This window comes from Motacilla alba, chromosome 2 (genome assembly GCF_015832195.1).
Source record: "Motacilla alba alba isolate MOTALB_02 chromosome 2, Motacilla_alba_V1.0_pri, whole genome shotgun sequence".
In the NCBI taxonomy this organism is placed as follows: domain Eukaryota; kingdom Metazoa; phylum Chordata; class Aves; order Passeriformes; family Motacillidae; genus Motacilla; species Motacilla alba.
The window spans coordinates 39800903-39824804 of record NC_052017.1 but is presented as its reverse complement, the minus strand read 5'-3'; the positions used below and the strand labels follow the sequence as shown (position 1 = coordinate 39824804).

The 23902-nt window shown below is 38.5% G+C and overlaps 1 protein-coding gene across 4 annotated transcripts in view; it reads right to left on the bottom strand.

Annotated features, from left to right (window-relative positions):
• The window catches only part of RBMS3 (RNA binding motif single stranded interacting protein 3), a 705955-nt gene that overhangs the window by 591920 nt on the left and 90133 nt on the right, over nt 1–23902 (bottom strand). For all 4 annotated transcript variants that reach the window (XM_038127643.1, XM_038127644.1, XM_038127646.1 and 1 more), the window contains one exon: nt 8620–8688. In XM_038127643.1, the coding sequence (XP_037983571.1) occupies nt 8620–8688 (69 nt within the window). The remainder of the gene's footprint in view (nt 1–8619; nt 8689–23902) is intronic.

Sequence of the window (23902 nt, the reverse complement as noted above, 5' to 3'; positions counted from 1 at the left end):
GAGGGACCTGGACAAGCTCAGGAAATGGGCCCATGGGAATCTCATGCAGTTTAACAAGAGCAAGAACAAGGCGCTGCTCCCAGGTCAGTATCAACACAAACTGGGAACAAACCGATCAAGAGCAGCCTGGCTCAGAAGGACTGAGGGATGCTGGTGGATGAGAGGCTGGACATTATCTGGCAATGTGCACTTGCAGCCAATGTGCACTTGATCCAATCCAACCCTAGGCTACATCCAAAGCCACATGGCCAGCAGGGCAAAGGAGAAGATTCTGTCCCTCTTCTCCCATCTGTTGAAACCCCACCTGGAACACTGCATCCAGCTGTGGGTTCCCCAGCACAGAAAGGACAACAACCTGTTGGAGCAGGTCCAGAGGAGGACTGCCACCACAATTAGAGAGATGGAGCACCTCTCCTATGAGGAAAGACTGAGAAAAATGGGATTCATCAGCCTGGAGAAGAGAAGGTTTTGGGATGACCAAATTGTGACCTTCCAGTATCTGAACAGAGCCTACCAAAAGATGAGAGTTTTTGCAAGGGCATGAAGTGAGAGAACAAGGGGAAATAAGTTTAAAGAGAAGAAGTTTAGATTAGCTATCAGGAAGAAATTCTTAATTGTGAGGGTGGTGGGGCACTGGAAGAGGTTACCAAAGGAAGTGGTGGAAGCCCCATCCCTGGAAGTGTTCAAGGCCAGGTTGGATGGGACTCTGAGCCACCTGGTCCAGTGAAAGGTATTCCTGACCACAGCAGGGGTTTGAAACTAGATGGTCTTTAAAATTCCTGCCAACCTAGGCCATTCTATGATTCTCCTCCATGAACTGCCCAATGGCTACTGAAGGGTGATCTCATGCTTTCCTTTGGTACAGCCCTACCAACATCTCTCCTCTGTGGTACTCTTACAACTCCCATAAAAACCTCACATCTCTGAAAGGTTCAACAAACTTGCATCCTTCTTTTTCCTCACCAAATTCAGTCAAAGAGGGAGCAGTCAGCATTCACCGATAAAATACCAATAAGCTTAACTTGCTAAGCCAAACAGGCAAAAAAGACTTATAGGAGGAACATTCCTGGGATTTCACAGACTGAGTCTGCAGTTTTGAAGTGAGGTTTCCAAAAGAGGTTGGGAATCTTCCAGTGACGGTACAATATGTGACAGAGGGAGAATTTGTCTTCATGGTTAAAAAAATCTGCAGAACAATATAGTTTGCAGTCTTTTTAAATCTTAAGTTCTTCTTCTAGAAGAAAATAGTTTTGAGAGGCAACAAAAGTGCAGCTGACAAATAGCTTTTGGAAATATTTTACATCTACAGAAGCCATTACAAATGCTGCTAGTTTTTTTCCCTCATGCCCAGCACACACATTTCTCTAGACAAACCTGAGCACACTGAGCAGACGCTTAGGACAATACATACATTGGGTGTTTGTCATCAAAAGTAATTACACAACAATTGAAGAGATAAAAAGTTTGCTGGCCTAGCAAACAAAAAAAAAAAACCCAAAAAAAAAAAAAACCAAAAAAAAACCCAAAAAAACCACCAAAACAAAAAAACCAACCAGCTGTTTAGAAACATCATTTTGAAAAAGGGGGTTTTCTCCCCTGCATGCTGATTTTTAAGATTAGCCAAGCTATAAATGGAATCTTCTGAACTCTGACTTGAAAGTGCAACATGAAACCCAATGGTATCTAACAAAGTAATGATAACTTTCCCTTCCTGAGAAAGGAAACCTGCTATTTCTTCCTCACACCTGTAGAAGAGAAATACACTATATTGAGTCTTGGAAGAGTCCTCCTATGTTTTCATAACCTTTACACCTAAAGTTTAACATTTATGCAGTATAGTTGGGAGAAATTTAACATAATTGGTTTACCAAGACTTTGCTATTGGGAACCAATGCCCAAATCCCATGCTTGGTGAGGAATCTATATATCCAACCCACAGAGTAGACTAGAGGTACCAGATGCACAGATTGCAGAATAGAGCCTGCATTTTGTCATTTACAGTGACTATAAAATATAAGCCCATCTTTTGAATATAAGTTTGGGGTTCTTCCTAAAGATACCATCAGTCTTCATACTGCTGTGTTAGTAGTTGTGTCAGACACAAAGTGTTTCTCCACAAGTAGTTAAGTGAAATCATGGGTTTGGATCTTATGAACACCATTGCTTCCCTCCAGGCTCAGGCTCTTACCCCACTGGAGCTTAGGAAACAGCTTTATGTTCAATTCAGTCAGCTGCCTGATGATTTTGCCCCAACAACAGGTAGCATAACTGGAAGAGCAACCTTTGAATAACAGTGCACACATTTACCCATATTCTACCATTGACCATTAGGAAAAAAAATTCCGTTTCCTTTTTTAGTTCCCCTCATATTTCATTTACAAAAGCCTTAACTTTTCACAGCTAAGTTTATGTTGTACTTTGGTTGGCTACAGACACAATTGCTCCCGAGTCTCATTTGGCTGAGTTATCTTCACACAATAAAAATAGCTTACACATCCTGGTGTACTGATGCATTTAGCTGAGCAGCCAACTCAGTGTGCCCTGCTCTCCTGTTACTTGCAAAGCAGTCACTGAGATTAACTCTGCCTTTGCCCATGACCTTGGTGAAGTTGGGGCTGCCAGTGCAGATTCCTGTGGCTTTATAAAACATATGCCAGGTTCAATCTTCCCTTACATGCTCCTACAAAAAGCATCGTGCCAGAAGCAGCAGCTCACAGATTTCACTGAGGAATCATCAAACTTTGGAAAGTAAAAAGAACCTTTAACATCAGGTTGCCAGTTGAACCTAACAAGCTGCAGCAGAAAAGAAGAAGTGTATGAGAGGTGAGACACACAAGAAAAAAAAAAGAGAATGGCTAATATTTTGTCTGCTACTAATAAAGACTGACCTAACACATGGATCAATCTTTATCAACAGTTGACAAAATCCCACAAGGCTCTCATATGCATAATATGGCTAATACAGTGGATGGAATAAGAGCAGCAGATCTGGAGTGCTGATCACAGAGATTCACATTTTCCAAACTTTCAGTGAACTTAGGGTAACACATGATGCATAGAAGAATCATTATGCTTCTAAGTGTTTAACTACTTACATTTGCTCTTGCAAGGCACTGTCTCCATCTCACATTCAAATTTAATGAGTGATCTAAGGTAAACCTAACAGAGGCTTGTCGAAATTCAGTGAGTACCTTTGACATGTCAAAAAAAATCTGTTTCTATCAGTGCATACTTGATTTTTCCATGTGCTTATCCAAATGCAACAAAGACCAAAATGCAATGCTACAAAACTATGATGACCTACAGTAAAGAAGACTGCTAGTTCTGAAAATATATATTATGTAAAGGAGGTATTTAGGGATTATTCACTCCATTTATTGCAAAACTGGCAAATTTCCCTTATTAAGTCTAACTAAGCCCATTGAATTTTGCTACTTTTTTTGGTAAACACCAAGTGCCAGGAGGAAGGAACGTATTTCTGTGGCTTGGGTTATCTGGTTTTGTTTTGCAAAGTTGCCAAATCTCACTTGACTCTTAAAAATAAGGTTTAACCCTAGTAGCTGGACTAAGGCACTGTCATTTAGATGAGAACACGGCAGCTCAAACCTAGGTCAAGAGTGAAGGAATTCTGTTGCCACTTAACAGCTGTTCAGTGGCTTCTGGGAAAATTGTTGGTGTTCACAGTAAGTTTTCTAGTGGACAGGCACATAACCTAAAGTTTACTGCCACAGTGTGCAGTGCTCAGCAGAAAAGCAAAGAGCTGAGTCATCAGGGAGACCGTGACTTTCTCAATACTGACTTTTTCCAAGTCAGACTTGAGGCACTGAAGGCAAACAAATAAGATTTAAACATTTGAGTACATTGCTATTTATTACTCTTTATTTAGTATTTAGAACCAGCTATCTTCCACCAATTTAAAAGAAAACTCACTTCACAGGAATAGATCTTCTGAGCCATTGCTCCAATTATCTTTGTGTTTGGGCAGCCTGCCAGAACCCATCAAGGAAACTCACTATTACCCATCTTCCTGCTCCAAGTAGTCATGAATTCCACCTTCAGGTGGAATAGGCTACAACAATCCCAATTGCTACCAGAAGCCATACCTAGTCTGGCTTCCTAAAACTAAATAAGTTCTCTACTCTCATGCTGCACAATTAATCACAAGGTTCATTTTGACCTTGTGTGCTGTGAAAAAGCCTACTGAACAGACACCTGTCTAATTATCTTCTTACCAACACATTACTGCTCCAACACAGACACAGGGAGAACACAAGGGCAAAAACAAGGCAAGGGGAAAGCAGGGACATGCACAACAGAGACAAAGCAAAAGATATAAATTACATATACTGAAATCTCTGACCTGAAATTCAATAAAACAGCTGCCACAGTATAGCTGGAACATCACCTTTCCTAGCTTCTGCCTTCCTGACTGGTATACTGGTATTTCCATCATCCCCATCACAAAGAAGCTGTATTATAAACTATCATATGGAAAGATAAAATATTTCAGCTGTTTGAAACATAGACACTACACTGAATGTTTATCAACATTCATTGTCTATCCAGATTCCTCTGAGAAACTGCTAATCACTTTGTACTGAAATATAGTACTTATCCCTGTGTCTAAAGAGCAGGATATTGAAGAAAAACCACATTCTGACCTTAAGGCACTGATGCCAAGTTCAGCAATGGACAAAGCTTTGGCTACCAGCAAGAAAGCAATGAGCTTGTTTTGCCTCTACCAGAAAGTCAGAGCAATAACTCTGTAACAAAGCAGCAGAGGAGCCAGACAGAGGAACATTATGGAATCACAGCTGAAAGCCCTCCTGTCCTGTGGCCCATTGGACATAGTTTCACTTTCTGCATTTTTTACTTCATTAGCTCATAAACTAATGCCTTGCTAATAGATATGAGGGGGAGAAAGATGCTGAAATGTTCTATATTATTTTTAATGGCATTTAATACACACCAATTATTCTGCAGGCTCATTTAGCACCTAATATTGAAGAGGCATTCAAATATTTCTAGAAAGTAATATAATCTAGGCATTTCTAAAGATAGTCTTGCTAACAACCTTTGTGCAAGAGACTTGGAATATTGCCGCTAAGATCCAGCCAACAGTGGAGACCACTGTCAGATTTCACCAGCTCCCTAATGTGCTCATGAGCAAGAAAAGTCAGCCTATCACTATCTTCTACCTACATACAAGGTGGATTTATTTGTGAGATCTGACTAGGTGCTACTGACTTTTTGCCTCTCATTAACAGTTAGGACATAGCAAATTAGGACGATCGTTGTCCCATTACTCTTTCTTTTAGGATACTTAATCTATGGGGTTTTTTTCAATGCCTCGACCTTAAGCTGGCATCTGAAATATATTGTTTCTTTTCTTTTTTTCTAAGGAAAAAAGAGGGATTTTCTCTTAATTTTCTTCATTTTTACTAGCACACAGTTCTCAAGTCATTACCAGTAATGAGTCAATTGTTAACGTTAAAACTGCTTTCAGAGACAACCGAGCTGCAAAGCTGCATGCCTTGCATCCCAGCCTGCCTGTGTACCTATGATTCCTGATGTCACACAGACTGTCCCACACAAGGATTTGCCATCACTATAAGAAGCTCTGCCTTGGATGTCATCCCACTCAGCAAAAGCAGCATCATCCCTGATAAAGTGCCACTTCCTCATTCATTTTCATCAATTCTAAGAGCCACTTGCACTTCAGGCAGCAGCCTTCAGAGTACCACAGAAGGACTAAGTTCAGAGCTTCTCACAAAATCGCTTCAGACTTCATCAAGCAATGCCAGTAGCCAAGAACATAGTGTAGGCAATTTTGGTTCATTAGCATCTGTATCTTCTCCTTGATCCCATCCCTCAAGCCAGTTTAGTACATCTGAAGGCAGTAAGATCCCACAGCTCCACAGATGCCAGTTCAGAAGCTGTGATTTTGTTTGGCTTTCCTGCCCACCCTTCAAATTTCTTAATCCAGTTGATAAATTCCTTGAATCAAAAAAAAAAAAAATTAAAAAATCAACCTTTTAGACTAATGGCTTATTATTCTGACATTGAGAAAGAGGAATGCTTGAAGAAACCTAGCTTGAACCAGGTACTAATGCCTCTTTCCCAGGGCAGTCAGAAGGAACCTCTAAATCAAGTTTCAAAGATGCCTCCCCTGCAACAAGACATTTTCTCAGGCTCAAGGGGCAGTGGAAAAAAAAAAAAGAAACCCAAACAACACTATTCTCTGAACAGCTTTATATAAAAAAAACCCTGAGCATACAAATTCCATGTGTCCATGAGAGCGATAAGTTGATAGAAACTTATTAAAAACCTTCCCCAGATAGCATATTTGAGATAGATAAACATGCTTCAGTTTATCCAATACAAAATATGAGCATGTCTGGGTAGCACAAAGCAGAATAAGCCAGGAAAAAAATGTGTTATTTTCTGTGACTCATTGACCTCACCCTTTCAAATCTCTCACCTAATGGACCTTCCAACTTCACAAAGATAGAGGAAATGAAAAAAGAAAAACTTAAGGGAAAGAAGGAAGAAATCAATTTAACTTTTAACATTTCTTAGATGCATCAAAGGTCTCAGCTATGTAGTTCTATTAGGTTTGTGTGTGGATTCTTGTAAGATGCACGTGGAAAAGCCTTCACTGGGTTCACTGCATGAGACTAAAGAAAATGCAGACTATGAATTTTGAACTTTAATCTTTTTCTTTCCTGGAAAGCTATCTTAAAAAATATATTAAAAAAAAAAGTTTAAATAAACTATATATAGATGCTGGAAAGTTGCAAGGCTGAATAGAAATCCCTTATCCAATACAAATATTTTGCCACTCAGCTCATGAGAGCGCACAGCAGTATTCCAGCCTCCCAAACGGAACCGCAGCAAGCCTATACATCCTCACAGTTGGTACTGGCATTTACAATATCCATGAGGCAAGTTTATGAGCTTATTAAACCCAAAACACAGAAGACAAAAGCTGACAATAAACAAGGAAGAAAAAGAAAATATTAGAGTGGAAATGACAAAGGAAAACAAGAGTCAAACGTAAGGGGTACAATATACGTGGAGGGAAATTACCACGGGCATGCTTTAATACATTAGAACACTTTTTTTTTTTTCCTGCAGATGTTGGACAGTCCAGACATACTTTCAAGCAACATTCCTGGTAGTTAATCCCTCAACTCTGCTAGTGGTTTTACAGGGTTGTAACACTACAAACAATCTTTATTATGCACTTATGTTTCCCTCCCTTCTCAAAAAGGAAATCAAGTGTGTAGAGCACGAGGTGCATTTCATATGATTTGCTAGGATGATCTCCTCCTGACTTAGGAATTCATCTCCTTTTAACAGACAACTGCAGACACACACAGGAAGAGGGGAACAGTGCTCGTATATATCAGTTATGAACTTTTTCTTGCTCACTGTCTAATGCCCTAGGACAGAGCAAGCAATAACCACTGAAAAGAGTTAACATTTTGTCTATGTATTCCTCACTTTTACCCTCAACAGTAAAATCTAGTGTTGAAAAAGTCAAAGAAGAACACTTGGAAAACTTCGCAAGCAGAAGAACCATTATATTAAGAGAAGGCACAAAACCCTCACAATACTTTGCAAAAACAGGACTATTCAAACTGAGAGGATAGTGAAAAAGGTAGCTAAGAGCCCATGAAGCACTTAGCCACTTTTTTGCTCATCCTAATCTGAATACAATTAAATTCATGGTTTCTTTTGCTTTAGGTTTGGAGGCCAAATCACAACTTAATGGAAGTTTCCTCTCTTAGTGTACCAATGTCCTTCAAAAGGAAAATCCAGCATGTCAGATCAAGGGTTTGTTCACCATGATACTTCAAATTTTTCATAGTGTAAAGGGGGTTTTGGTGGTTTTTTTAAATGTATATGTAGAAGGGGTTATGCGAAAACAAAAGTAGAGGCTGGAAGAAAGCAAAGCCAATGCAATCATAACTGAAAAGACACCTGAAGAGTTTTTAAAGACAAAGCTGATTTAGTTGAAATACATTGTTCTTTAATAATAAAAGCAAACCATATCCTTGTCTATAGTCAAAAAAGTCTTTCAATTTTGATACAGTAACAGAAACCCTGAATACATTCAAATTCTTATAAAGAATCATTCACTATCATATTGTTTCCTGGCTCTCACTTAAGAGTTTCTGGCTTCAGTTTCAATTAACAAGTTTCCCAGAAGTTTTGACCATTGCAACCACTTCACAATACACCCCTGGATCAGTGGGGAAGAAGGCTAGCATAGGAGAAAACACTTCATGTGTTGCCAAAGGGCATCACACATCCACACTTGCAGCTTAAGTGACAAGATGCAAAGGATAGCAGGATCCAGCCACTATAACCATCCCTGACAAACCAGAGAGCCACCACTGCATTAGAGGAGGCACAGCTGTAACAAGCTCCTCCATGAGCAGCAACTGCATCCAAGCGCTTGCCACAGTGCATCCTGCAACAACCTCAGAGAGCAGCATGACCCAGCTGGGCTAGTGCAGGTAGGTAATGCTCTCAGATCCCCTCACAAATTCATTTTAAAAGGAAGCATGTGTCAACCTGAGCTTCATATCCTTTTTGACAAGGGCATATTACCTGATGGGGCTGTGAACTGGACCATCTGCTGTAGGAAGGAGCACCAGAAGTCTTGTTGGCTGTAGGTCTCTGCAAAATAAAAGAAGGACATGTCAAATATTCACCCACACATCCATCATACACGCAGGCAACTTCACCAATCTCAACCATGTAAATACCTATAGTAAAAAAAAAACCCAAAAAACAAAACCCTAAACAAGAGCCCCCAGAAACCACAAATATGAGACAGTTGCACTAAAATCACATAGATGGAAGCTTGATGAATTTGCAACCAATGCTCTGTTCAGCCATGAACCTCAGGACCTCAATATTCACTTCAATTTGTACTTGGTCCCCAGGACTGCATATTTAAATGCTAAACCCCAAGCTAAACTGAGGCTACAAAGCACTACTCATCAGGCAGACAATTAACTCAGGTTAAGCAAACAGGCTGTAAAGGAAGAGCAACTGACATCACCTCTCTGGACTTGTGAAAAGCCTTTGACATTGTCCCGCACCAGACCCTTGTCTCTAAATTGGAGAGACACAGATTTGACAGACAGATCAACCAGCAGATAAAGAACTGGCAACAAGGTGGCAATCAGTTGGGGCTAATAGCTCACTGTTAAGTGCAAACAGTGACACACGGTGTTTCTCATGGGTTGGAAGGATTGAAGGGAGAGTGTCAAAACAAAATACTTGTGCTTTCAGAATCACTTCACCTTACCTAAGTTTCATTTTTTGAATATTTTTGGAATATGTAGTGGATTATTTATACACCAACTTTCTTTTTAAGAAAAACAGCCTTTATGATTTATCTCTACATTTCTTTCACCCATTTCTCTATTTTTTTCTCCAAAGCCCGAAGGAAAAATACCATATTTTCACATCCATACCACATTTCCATATCATGCGTGTCTCATACAGACTTTACAATCAAACTGCCTTTGATACTGCAGAAGAATCAATGCATTATGGCATCTAATAGAACCCCAGCAATTATTTTATTACACTTTATCGCTGGTTTTAAAATTATTTTATATCATCAACTTCAACATCACCTACACCCAGTTTAAGCTAGAGTCTAGTGTAATAGAAGAACTTCAAATTCACTCCTTACTTATGTGAATTTAGAGCTTAAAAAAAAAAAAAAGGAAAGAAATCAACCAAACAAACCCACTGGATACCACAGCCAATAACCAAGTACTGGGCAAGCATATCACTACTATACTGTGTAAGCTCATGTGTTACAGAATCTTCATGACAACAAGGCTACTGCTATCAGGAAGACCAGGTGAGTTTAAGTTTCTTTTGCATGAGATCTGAATTCAAACAGGCTTTCCAGACATAAGATACTAATTTACCAGTACATTATGTCACCAGCAGGATGCTAATAAGGGGGACAGATTAATATTTGAACCATATGGACATAAATTACTAAAAAAAAAAAAAATGCAATTGTGGCATCCATGTGAGATTTATACCACAATGTAGTACAGTCTTTGTAAGTATGAAAATAAATAGCTTATGGCTTTTAACACCCAAGGATATAGTACATTTCTATGCCAATTATAACCACAAGGGCTTATACATCATTACATATTCTAAAGCTGGCATGTCATTCTAACTAATGAGAAACAGCCACTGCTGGAATTATATTTGTGCGTTAGTCTATCAAAAAGCAGTTATTTTACAAATTTAATTATTAGCATTACTGTATAGTGCATTTATCTTCTCCTAGACACCCTTAAAAGGATGGGCATTTTTAATGAACAGATACACCATGTAACCAAATAACACTTATTTTTTGACAGAAACTTCAGAAAAGACAAAGTGCACACAATGCTAGTCTCAGCTTCATAGAAAAATATCTCCAGAAGAATGACCAGCCAATCTCTGAACAACAAATTGAATAATGGGATAGCTGGAGTTTTTTTTCTAGAAGTACCTGGAAACCATTTTCCAGCAAGATACCTTTCCACAAGTACTACACATCGTTCTTAATTAATATATATGTAATGTATGTCTGTCTTTAGTATCATCCAATAAAGCTGCATCTTCCTCCTGTCTAAACTCATAAATACTAGTCTTGGATTTCATTACTCACTCCAATACCTTTAGTAGGTACATTTCCTACACAGCAATCACTCTTTTGAACTTTTCTGTCTCAGTTTCAAGGACATCCAAAAGATAAATATCCTACAGAGAAACAGTACTGCAATATTACAGAGAAACAAGCAAATCTTTTCCAGGACAAACAGCCAGCAAACAAATACTTCCCAAGACAAGAGCAGAAGATTTTTTTTTTTTTTAACTTTACAAAAAAGAAACTACTAGCACTTCAGAAATACTTATTAGATTACTTCCATCTTCCAATATGATTAAGACGGCATTTTTTTAAAAACTGCAAATAGTACTATAAAAGACTTTTGTTTTCAAACTTTTATTTTCCCTACCCTTCCAGGCTTTCTTTTTTCCCCTTCTCCATTCACAGACCAAGAAGCAGGCTCACTTGCATATTCCAAGGCAACCAGACTACTGGGTTATAGAGCAAAGGCTTGCGCTGCTCACACAGAGAAGCTTCTGTATTAGACCATTCAGAGCAGATTCTGAAATATCTAGAAAATACTTTCATCCAAGCTCCTGTCCTGGTTCTAAAGGGCAACAGGAAAAAATCTGAAGGCCAGGCCACAAGCCATGCTCATCTCAATGGTTAAAATATTTAAAGCAAGTAACTTAAAAAGCTATGCATGAGCAAATTCCAAATGCACACGCCCCCACCCCTATTTTGCTGCAACCAGTAGAAATTAGACATTCACCTACCTCTAAGAATACGTCTCTTGATATCTAGCAGTATACATCATAGGCCAGACCATATTCTCTGCTGGATGAGTAGCTTTTGCATACAGCTTGCACCTCAAAGACCTCAAGGTGTTGCATTTTCACAGCTATTTTACCACGGAGAACACAGGCTGCATTCAGCCCTTTAAGCCATATCCCTTCCTTCAGTTAAAATCACCAACCACATCACTCCTCCTTTTGAGAAAGAAGGAGCACAAACACAGGGTATTTAAGAATGCTCCCTCTGGCACAATTAGCACTTTAGCCCAAGCCCTGGACATAAACTTCCTCCCTAGTCTTACAGAGCCCCCTAACAGCATGACTGAAATGACCTAAACCAAACAGTCATCAACACCTCCAGAGCCTATAACCAGTCCCCCTCTTAGCCACCTTTACTTCCATTCTGCTTCCCCAGCTAATTTCTGCTCCCTAAGCTGCCTCTCAGCCATATGCAGATACAAAAGCTCCTCCCCAACCATTAAAACTAATTAAGACTGACTGCCCTAATTACCTGCTGTCCAAGCTGTTCCTTATATCCTGCCCCCTTCCCTCATTCCCTCCACCTGTGAACAGAGGTCAAACTCACTGAGCTACAGACGACCACCTGTTGTTTCAAAGGATGGCAAAGTTTTGCTAAAATTTTAGAAAGGTTTAAGAATCACAGTAGACTGTACTTCCAAAGGCAGTAAGACTGAAAACTGGATGTGTGAGCTTTGTAACTGAGATGGAAGTTGTGGGAAAAATGGAGAGGGAAGCTGGTGGTCTGCACACTGCTGCCCAGGCAACAGTCAGAGAGGAGAAAATCTGATTCAGGTGCAACGCTTCAAGCAATAGCCAAACCTGAGCCTGAATGTGAGGAATGCCGATGAAACATCAGACTGCCTCCAAATCCTAGTGAGACCAAGAAAAAAAAGTACTTCTCACTCTCTTAAAGTGGCACAGATAAAAGAAGAGCAAATGATGCAGTATATGTGCAAAGATGCTTTTTTTATATGCAGCTCACAAGCAAACAGTTTTCTCAGAAGATTCCTACTACTGAACACAGTAAATAACATAGCAAGAAGCCAGGATAAAAAGACTTTTAGAAGAATACACAGAAATCAATACAATGGAGTATGGCTCAACAGGAGAGTTCAGGGAAATATGTGTTACTATTTCATTCTTGGGATAAGGCAACCAGTGACTGCATGCAATACATATACAGTCCCTAAATAATTCCTCAGTCAGTCAAGGAGAGCTCCAAGATAAGGCCACACTTCAAATTTATGAAAAAAAGGCAGAGCCCAGAATTACAAGTGTCATTACTCTCACAATATTTCTAAAAGCAAAAAAAGGAGTATATATTCTGATAACAAAGGCAACATTTATAATTGGTTCTACACCCAAATAAACTTATAAAGTCTTGTGATGCGCATGGCAATTCATCCCATTAGTCTGGAAAAGTATCCTGAGATGGGATGATTTACTGTCTGGAAGTACCTGTCTCTTTCCATCCACTCACTGGAGAGAAAGGCAAAGCAGGCAGTTTAATTGAGACAACTAACTGGGGATTCCTAATGTTAGGTGAAATTAAATCTACCCACAGTCCCTGTTCTCCTTGCTACCAAGGGACCTAAGCAATTTGTCCTCTTCTATGTTTCAAAGGGTTATTAGGGTAGCAAATTTGTTATGCAGTCAGGGTACTTGTGAACTCCCACAAACTGTGTTAATGTTCAAAATGCAGCTCATTGGTAAAGACATGAAACACTGTCTTGACTTGCAGGACTTGGAATTTTTTGGCTGGGCAAGAAGGGGAGAAAATTATTTTCATTATAAATAGAGAAAACAAAATATGAAAAGAAATGGAACATATACAAAACATGTAGTCATATCAAAACCATTTTTCTTCAAAGAAAATCTACTTAGACTCACACCTGTAGTACTCTGAGAATACAATTACAGTTACATGAAACACCTGTTATACCACCAATTCCTGGGCTCTTTGGCTTTCTGGCACAAAACCTTGATGGCATTCAGCTGGTCCCTAGTTTATCTGGTTTACAAAAGATGCTGCTTCTTTAAAGAATACAGAGTCCAGTTGTTTATGTATAGATGGATATGAAATTGAGGATGTATTATGCACTGTCCAATATCTAGAATTGTTTTTTTCTTGTATTTGCTATAGAATTTCCCTCATTTACTCTTAAATTAAAAATAAAAAATAATTTCCTGAACAAAGTTATAGAGACAGCTGACAACTGTGTAAGATTTTAAGGCACTGAAGTTCTTTTCCAAAGTTTGGTTTTTGTTTTTGTTTTTGTTTTTTTAATGGAGTTTTGTATGTCTGTGACTTTTGCAAAGAGGAACCAGCAATGTTATGTTAAAAAGAAACAATATTAAGGGGCACTTCTTGTGAGACATAGGTCTTTGGGTTAACTTGTTTATTTTTTTTTTTCACACCAGGAATTTTTTAAGAAAACACAAGTGAAAAATAAAGTTTTAACTTTTCATACTATAAAAGGCTATAATATCCTTTATGACTGTCCAGGAACAAATAATGAGCAAAGTCCTTTTTATATTAACCACAGCAGACTGGAGCAGTGGGAGCTGGTTTTTGAAGTATTATTTCTTTTTACTCATTGAGCTTATCCCACAGCAATGCAGTACAGAAAATGACAAGTTATTAATTTCTATGTACAAGGTAAATAGAAATGGTGACAACTTATCTGATATTATCTGTTCTAAAATGGTGCTTATAGGAATTACGAAGCCTGGAATTTGAACCAGTAATATCTCATGAAACAACACAGACTTCATGCCTACATATCAATCCATACCTGCCTCTGGTCTGGCTCCAGACACCCTTAAGCCATGCTGATTCTCTGTGTGAGGTAAGACCTCACACACTTGATAATACCAAATCCTTTACAGCCTCTTCCTCACAAACATCATCTCAAGGGATCAGAGAAGTCAGCTCAGTGGAAAGGGTATCTCTGTGCTTCCAATCTGGTACCACAACTGGCTCCTCGGGGAGACAAGCCCCAGTAAAGCCTGTTCATTACAAATGTGCTGCTCACCCATGAAGCCATTTTCACTTCTGTACAATAAATATACACAATTCCTTCTCCCTTTGAAACCTCATCCCATTTTTCAACAATACCAATACCACGCTGGAAATTCATAGCTAGCGCTCGGAACATAAGACTAAACAAATTCCAAGTACTTTAAATATCCATGATTTCTTCAAAACCCTACAAGTTAAAAATCCTCCAAAATTTCCTAGAAAACTGCCTGCTTCCTAGCCATGCCAGCTCTACAAAATTGCAGAGTGATGGATTTTTTTTTTTTGTTAGGAAAAAAGGAAGACAGGAAAAAGTTATATAATCAGATTAATAACAGGAACGTAATTTCATTACAGTACAGCCATGCAGCAGTTTTTACCCCTCTACAGCAAACATTGCTGATCATGGGGTTAGGACATGATGCGAAGCGCAGTGATGTTGACAGCAGTGGAAGGATGGTAGGTTATGTGACAATATGGTCTTCTCCTCCATGCAAAGGGTGCATGATGCATATTTCAGCTTGCTTGGCAGCTGAGAGAATAGCATATGTCAGAGTGACATCATTGTTTTGCAGTGATGAGATGATGCAGGGGAATCACCAAGTATGTTGCTCCATAAAAGTGTAAAATCAGAAAGAAAACATTAAGAAAGCAGCCGATCTGGATAGAAGGGCAGGACATAAAATGTAACAGAGTTGCAAGAGGTAAAGTTTATAAGTAATGAAATACATTTATAAGTTGTGTATGAAAAAGTGTGTAGTGGGAAAACAATCTTTCCTTAACGCTGTTACACAATGTCATTAGGGATTACTTCCTCTAGCTTACAGGAATCAATGTTATGACAGGAAGAGACAGAGCAGGAGAGATATTGACTGAGCTGTCAACCATAGGAGTACATCTCTCTGAACCTGTGGGTTTGGGCTTTGATGAAGCAAATGCATTCAATAGACACTTTTATAGGAACTCAGGCACTCACTCAAAGTATTCACACTTCATATCCACTGTCTAGTCACAACCATCAACATAGTGACTCATAATTTTTGAGGTGAAATTGTCAAAAGTAGTATATGTCTATCACTCAGCCCCATCCATGGATTCTTGACACCTAACAACTTGACATGGGCCCTGAACCATGGTGCAGGGGTTGTCATGACACTGTGATTCCCTCTCTTTTTTCTCTTCATCCACTCCCATTTACTTATTTAATAAAGACATTAAAGGAAAAGAGGAAACCTTCTAGACAAAACCAGAGATAAAAATATCATTTCTACATAAACTCTCTTTACACTTACCAACCAGGAGCTTTGTGCTAAAAAAATCCCAGACCTTTCCTACATGACCTCTCATATCCTATTTGATTGTTAAAAGTAATAATTAATGTATTTTTAGTTTCAAAGTATGCATTTCAATGGTAATGAAGTCCACGGGCCTTTTATATCTCACAAATCAAATAAGAACTGATATTAGGAATTGTGCATTAGAAATCCATCTCAAACCACATCTACCTTAGCAGAACTGACTGGCCAAGCTTGAGCCAACAATACAGTAACCACTAATTCCTTCTCCTTTCCAATTTGTATCGATCAAGCAAAGTGCAGCATCCTTGAAATCGCAAACAAGCTGAACAACTGTTACTGTTGGGGAGAAGCAATAACATATTTCTTAGGAATTTTATCTGGTGAAAGAAATTTTCGGTGGAGATGCTATAGACACCATGATTTGCTGCGCAGTCAGCACCTTCTTCCAAAGCCAGAGAGAGATGGAATATATGCTGCAAAGAGATTGAGGAACAACCTTCAAGTCTTCCAGATGGAGTTGACATAAAGTTGGCATTCTTACCCCATAAAATGTACAATTAAGAAATTCTAAGAAAGTCACATGACATAGAAACACGCAATTAGATAAAGAGGAGAAATCAGCTGGGGAAAACATAGAGACATTCAATGGTTTGAGGTCAAGAATTCTCCCAAGCACTACGGAGAAAGTAGGGGTGCACAACACAACCATATGAGAGAAAATTTAGTCATAAAGTGGCTTTCTAAAGCAGCTGCTTTTGTGGAACTAAGTGTAACATTATGTTAAGCAATCTTCTATCAGCAATCAGTAAGTTAAGTGACGAGCCAGGGAACACCACAGTATGGATATCACCAGGACAACCACTCCTATTGAAAGAATGCTCAAGGAGGTATAAGATGTGTTATCAGAAGAACTTGGAACATTTGACATCTTTTATGTCCTTTAGACTCTCACCATTTTCCTGAGTAAATGAAATGCTGGGGTATGAGGAGATGTAGGGGAAATGGTCACAGCACCAAGCCTGACAGAGCTGAAGAAGTGTTTGGACACTGCTCTCAGGCACATGGTGGGACTCTTGGGGATGGTTCTGTGCAGAGCCAGGAGTTGGACTTGATGATCCTGATGGATCCCTTCCAACTCAGGATATTTTGTGGGTCTATGATTCTATGACACAGTCTTGGCTATGGCAGGGAGCAAAATGGCATTCATTTTGTGGGACCAAAAGACCTGGCTTTCTTCAGAAGCTTGCACAGGCCTGCAAAAAATGGAATTAACAGGTCTACGTTGATTTGAGATAAAGGAATAACAACAAGAACGTAAAATAAATTGATTGTAATGAGAGCTGTTCTATTTGAGCAGCTAATCTGAGAAAGATTATCTGTTCCATTTTAATAGCAGACAAGAAATATGAAAAGTGACCGAGAATCTTTGAGTAATATTGGATCTGAGGTATTAAAAGATAACAAAGTGACCACACTGAAAACTGGTACTGAGTAGGAAACCATCGGACATGCACTATAGAGAGTATCAAAAAACATTAGAAGAACAAATGCAAATATAAAAACAATGGATGCTCTCATAAAGGCATAGAGGGACCTTTCCTTTTTTTATTAATGTTCACCAAAGAAAATAAGAATTCAGATTTATGCTCACATTGAAGATTATAATAAAGCCAGAACAGAGAATAGCCTTGATAAGACAGTGCAAAAGACAACAGTGCAGAAATTAAAGTAAAATATGGCATACAGTAGATGTAATAATCTGAATATTTTACATGTGTTTCAGTACTGGGAGGCAAGGGTGTGAATCATGAAGGTTCAGTAAAATACAAAAATAAAAATCTTTATTTGCAAACAATGCAATCATAGAAAGGTGGAGGAGGTACTATAATGATCTCTTTTAATGGTGAGAGATAAAAGTGAACAACAAATGGTTATTTTCTAGATAAAGGAGTCATTCCCAGAAGAATCAAATTTTTAAAGCATTCAAAAGGCAATTAGACATTCAGGAAAAATGCTGGCAATTCCTGCTAAATTATTAAGACTCGGATGCAATAAGCTTAGTCAAATTTTTTACAACCTAATTTTGATAATATTTCCTAAGAGCAGAAAGTCACATTTCCAATTTCAAAGCCAGGATGTATTGGAAATGTAGGAGTTGTTTTTTATGTTTCTTCTCATTTCAACCTCAAAAATCCAGCTTTCATACCTGTTACAGACACATACTCTTTAAACACAGGAAACAGTGAGTGATGGCAGACATTGGTGTCTGGCAAAGAGTTCCTTTCCAAGATTAGTCACAAAAAAATGAAAACAAGCAATCACTTTTTGTTAGGTGTTGTCTCCAGGAAAAATGCTGATATAAAGACAATTAAAGTGTAATTTCTTAGAGGATTTAGGAATAATCTAATGGGTCTTTGGCCTGTAACGAGAGTATCTGACATCTTGGAACATCACAGCACAAGTATGTGGCTGTTTATTAAGTAGGAAATTGGATGCTTTTCAAGTAGAGATACAATGAAATTTCTGCTCTGTTTCTTAGCAATCCAATGCTAAAGTGGGAAGATGAAGAAGCACCACACTTTTCTGATCAGTCCAGTCATTGGTTGGAAGGCACTGAAGCAATCTGCCTCAACTTCTGAATAAGTGACTGCTGCAGGAAAGACAAGGTCAGAAAAAAATGGTGGGTTTGGATCAGTGAACACGAATGATATTCAAGGATTATAAAACCAGGTAAATAGCCTTGTAATGATAAGATTTTGAGCAAGCTTTCTGCCAGGCAATGAGGTTGCAATGAGCTTGGTAGCCTAAACAGCTGGCAGCTTTAAATAATAGTAGAAGTTTGTGGGAGGAATAAATTCAATTATTTGCTTCTTTGAATCTAATGACAGAAGGAAAAATTTCTTTGTACAAAAGGTCCTAAAAAGTCACCAAATTAAAAAAAAAAAAAGAGATCTCTTGACAAGGTATTGCCTAATCATCAGCTGAGAAAAGCTGAAAAATGGAAGGGGTGACATTGTACTGCAGTTTGACTGGAGTCAATGCAAGCACTATATAATTGGCATAGGTGACAGCTGCTGTGACTGGGATGTGTGCATGGAGTTTGCTAGCTGCCAACCACCACAGCAAGCTTACTGAGCTCCTGGGTGCATGAAGTGATCTCATTTTGTTATAGACATTTCTAGAGAGAACTACTTAGCTGACTGTTCTGCACAGGATTCACACCACCACTCTTACTACCCAAGCATTGTGTTGAACACGGTTTTTATAGGGATTCTAGTCAGGCAGGTGATACTCTTTTGCAAACAGAATTTATGTAAATGCTGTGAAATCCTACACCTATTGTCTCCACCTACCTTCCTCTTCTACCAGCAGCAGCTGTCAGGTGCTCCCTGATCCAAACCCCTGCGTTCACTCCCTGTGCTCAGCGAGCATTCCTTCTCCCCCAGGCCTAATCTAAACCCCAACACCACAGAAGGTGAGAGGATTTCATATCTGGCTGCCACTGCAAGAGGAGAGATGCAGCAGAGTGGATAGAGCAGCAATAACTGCAAAAATTTATCATCCCAGCTTCTTCAAATGCCCCTCCCTGCTCCGTGATCAAGGCACACCAGAGCAATAAATTCTTCGAAGAGCCCTTAAATCTATCACATTAATTGCTAAATGCAGAGTAGCCATTCATCTTTCCTGCTAACATGGCAATGCATGAATTTGCTGTAAGATTTTTTTTCTAATGTTTCCTTATGATTAAACTATAAAATAAAAGAAAATGTAACATCACTGTCTACTTTGAGGCTAATGCTTTTTTTGAAGCCTGGAGAGGAGTTCAGCATGAAAATCATGAAAGATTAGGAGGACTGTCAGCACAAAGGGACAGATATTTTCCTGCTCTATTCACATGAAGTCTTAGCATTTAAAAATGCATGTGAATAACACTTATTTTTAGACTTCAGAAAGAATAAACAACACCTATATTTCCAGAAATTTCCTAATAATATTCTCCTAAAATTTCTTTCCAGAAATATCCCAGAAAGCCTTCCTTCATTTAGCACTGAGAGTAAGTGAAATTGGACTGTATTTTACCAAAGGGGTCAAATATTTAAAACAATAATATCCTTTGCAGTTGGTTGATAAATATACATGGAGAGAAACTTCAATGAAAACATAGGCAATAATAAGAGGCAAACTTCAGATTGCAAGCTTGTTCTTTTGTCAATTTGTTCAGCATTAAGTAACCTTGTCAAATTAAGAAAATTCCATGTGTATTAGGAAAGGCTGCCCTCTTCAGACAAACTTAATAAAAGGTACACAGAAGTGCTGAGTGCCTTAAAGTTAAAATAAGAATGTGGTGAAATTAACTGTGCAGCAAAATATTAGCATATTAACTTTCTTTTGCTTAATAACAATTTGTTATCACATAAAGAAAATAATTTTTTTGTCATTAGCTACACATTAATGTGCGGGTTTTTAGACTCACAACAGATCCATTTATACAGTTTCTGTAAGGCTGCTCTAACTTCAAGTCGTATGCTGAAATATAGACACATAATTAATTAAGAAATCTCTTGACTCTGTAGTTTCCCTATGTCATGTTTTGTGCTGTCATATGGAAGAAAAACACAGTTTGCTGCACTGAATTTCTGTGACAGGGGAGTTTGCATTAAACATTAAAAAATTGCCTTTTTTTCCTCTAACAGAACTTGGGGTTCAGATAGGTTTTCATCTCCCTGATGACCTAAACTAGTGAGTGGAAAAAAGTCTTTGTCATTATGATTGGTGTTTTATACTTGATGGCTATTTTTCATTTCATTCATGAACAACTAGAAAACAGCTTACTTAGAATGTAATTTTTTTCTTTTCCTCGCTATTTGTCATCTGAGTGTCTTCACAGGTGAAATTGTGGATTTTTATCTTGCATCACACCAGGTGGCAAAACTCAAGGCTACCAGATATTTTCCTGGTGAATATCATAGAATTTTCATAAGGAAAACTACTTGTATGAAGTAAGCAACTGTATTTGGGTTAATGACTGTAAATAACAACTTCCAATTTACTGGGGAGGTGACGTGGACATAAATATTTTTTATTGGTGTTTTACTTTACTTTGAAAACTGAAAGCTGTATCATAGAATCTTCAGAGGAGACCTAGAAATACATATTATGTTCCACAATACCAAACCTAATACTTATCTATCCACATTTTTCAAGACCTTTACCAGGACCTGGAACTGTACTAGACAAAACAGCCATTAACTCTCAATATAGCCCCCTAAAGTTCTCCAGAACAGGGAGCAGAGACAATTCTACTAAAAGATGGTCCTGAGACAGAAAGATACAAGGGATTTAGCTGCCAGTTTGATAAAAGTCTCTCCATTCATTAGAAAAGGTCTTTTTTCTAGCTTTTCAGCAAAGCCTCCAATCTCATAATGTCTCAAGAGAACACACCTAAATGCCCAATAAGTTTATTGTCTCAAAGCATTATAAGTGCAATTCATTCTATATTCTGATAAAAAATTTGAATCATGTCTTCTTCCTCATTCACCACATCATAAAGGCCTCCTGGACAACAGGTCATTTCATTTATCATGTCCCTTTCCACAGACAGCCTCTTCAGTCTCTGAAACAGGCAGTATTTCTAAGTTCACTTTAAAAAACACACCATGCTCATAACTTTAACCATGTGAAGAAGTCTCTCTGAAGACTTGTGGGACTTTTTTTCCCCTTTGTTAAATAGGATTTGGTTTAAGATGTACTTTAAGTTAAGAATTACTTAAACGCTTTGTTGAACTGAGGCCTGAAATGGGACTTTAATTTCCTTAACAACTCTCAGTATACCATTACTAGAATAAATGCAGAAAAATCAGACTTTCTGAAAAAATGTGTCTCGAGGGTGCTAGTACAAGCAAATTACGGAGCAGTTAAATAATGCCAAACTATAAATCTCATATCTACCAACACTTATCCATCTGTCTTACCAGTATGCTAAGAAGTAGGTCTTTTTTAAAGACTGAGATGTTAGAGCTGGAAATGAATACTTGCCTTTTAGTCTCCTCCTATGCTATGGTATTCAGTTTCATGTATAATTGATGGGCTGAAATTTTAAGACAGACTGAGTAAATAAATTATGAGTATTCAAAATATCACCCTTTTGCCAGTAAACCCCTGTTATTCTTCACACTGACTCAGCCACCTCCCATGCTGCTATCTTTATTTATAGGAGTAGTATTTTCTGTGATTTTGTAGTATACACTTACTAAAATGATTTCAATGGAAATTATTTCAATGTCAAACATAACCATGATTTTTTAATAATCAAAACACAGTACAGCTTTGTTTGGGTATTTTTCCTTCATTCAAATGAGACACAGTGTAAAAGAAAGGCATATTAGTTGAATACCAGCATTTTTTATGCTATTGCTAGTTTTTGCACAATAGAATTCCTAAGAACTGTGCTGTAATTCTTTCCTGCAGTGAAACACAGGGGTGTCCACATTGGCATTCTTGAATTTTCTTAGGCCGTTAAATCATAAGGCTGCCTGTACTATGCAGAGAGATTGGGTTATGAATTTTCTGAAGTGACAGATCCCGTTATATAAGCCACTGGCGAGTCTGGGAATGCCATTCAACATTTTCAGCTTTGGAATTAATTTTATTCTATTTTTTCCCATGAGAAAAATGAAAATGTTCACAATTTTACAGGTAAGGAGTGCAGTTTCCATGACAAAATCACATCCCTGGGAAAACCCCAAGTATTCCTTCCAGCTGTGGGTATACAGAGGTACAATTCTGACCTGACAGCTGTGGCACCTGATGTGACTTATTGGAAAACTCAAACAAGGATGCTAAAATTAAAAGGCTGCTGGAGAAGATAGCTCCAGCTTATTTCTTGTAATAGGCAAGGCTAATGGACTTGAAAAAAAATCTAAGAAATCGTTTTTGCAGAATGCATTATAAGCCTCCTTTATATAAAAATACTGGTCTTTTCACATATGCAAGTCTTTCCATTGCTTTCAGGTCCAGGCTAGTAAGAGGGCTAGTCAGGAAAGCCCACTGTCCTTCAGTATTACAGAGGTGGCATCAAAAGTGAACTGTAACCTAACTACCTGATACCACTTACAAAAGTTAATATACAATTACACAATTTAGTTCATTCAGTGACAAGGTGTAATCACAGCTTACTGAGTCCTTCCAGGACTCATAAAGTAGATAACTGGAGCAGTAAGAACTCTTCTACGGACAGCAACTTTCAGTAAAAAGAATTGGAGCAGGTAAATGAACACATGCAAGTTTATTAACAGAGAAAGAATGCAAGAAATGAAGCTTTGCAGTGACATAGACATTCATTTTGAAAAATTACAGGAAGCCAGTGTAAATTCAGAGACGAGGAAAAGATTGCTAATTTTTTCTTAAATAAAAACAAGAAAGCAACCTAACTCTGTCCCAAATAACAGCTGATAAATTCACTCAGTTTGGCCTGTGTCCCTCATACCTTGGAGTTGGGATTTTCAAATTTTACTGGTAGATGAATGTGAAATGCCCCTTCATTCCTTTGAAGAAGCCAGTCTGAAGCTGCAATGAGCCTGCAAATAGTGATTAGCATTTAAAGTGGCACCCTGAATAATAAAATGTCTTTGAGCTGGATTGTAATTTTCTGGAAGTGAAAGATACTCTTTACATTTACCTCACAGGAGACTAATTTTGGTCTTGTCCCGCTAAATGAGAGGTCACAAGGTATCAGCTCCAATGAATCTCTCTTGGGCTCTTCAGGTAATATTTAATTCTTGACATTTCATTTGCGAGTTTTCTGGAGGCTGTAGTTTGTGGCCCCCTGCCCTGTTCCCTTCCAGCCTGAAGAGCAGTACATGTGGTGAGCCAGGCTGCAGAAGGCTGCAGTGCCACCTTCCTGCTCCAAAGAGCTGCACCTCCTCCCAGGCAAGCCTGAATAACCATCTCTGAAGTCTGACTTTCTCACACGACTCAAAAATCCTGGTACCCACATCTGGACCCTGATAGAGGTATGGGGCCGTGAGGGTTTTTGTGGTATCATCTGCACCTCTCCTAGCTGCTGAGACAAAGTTCATGGCAACCACTTATAGTGTTCAGCTTCAGCCAAGTATTTAATCAGTAA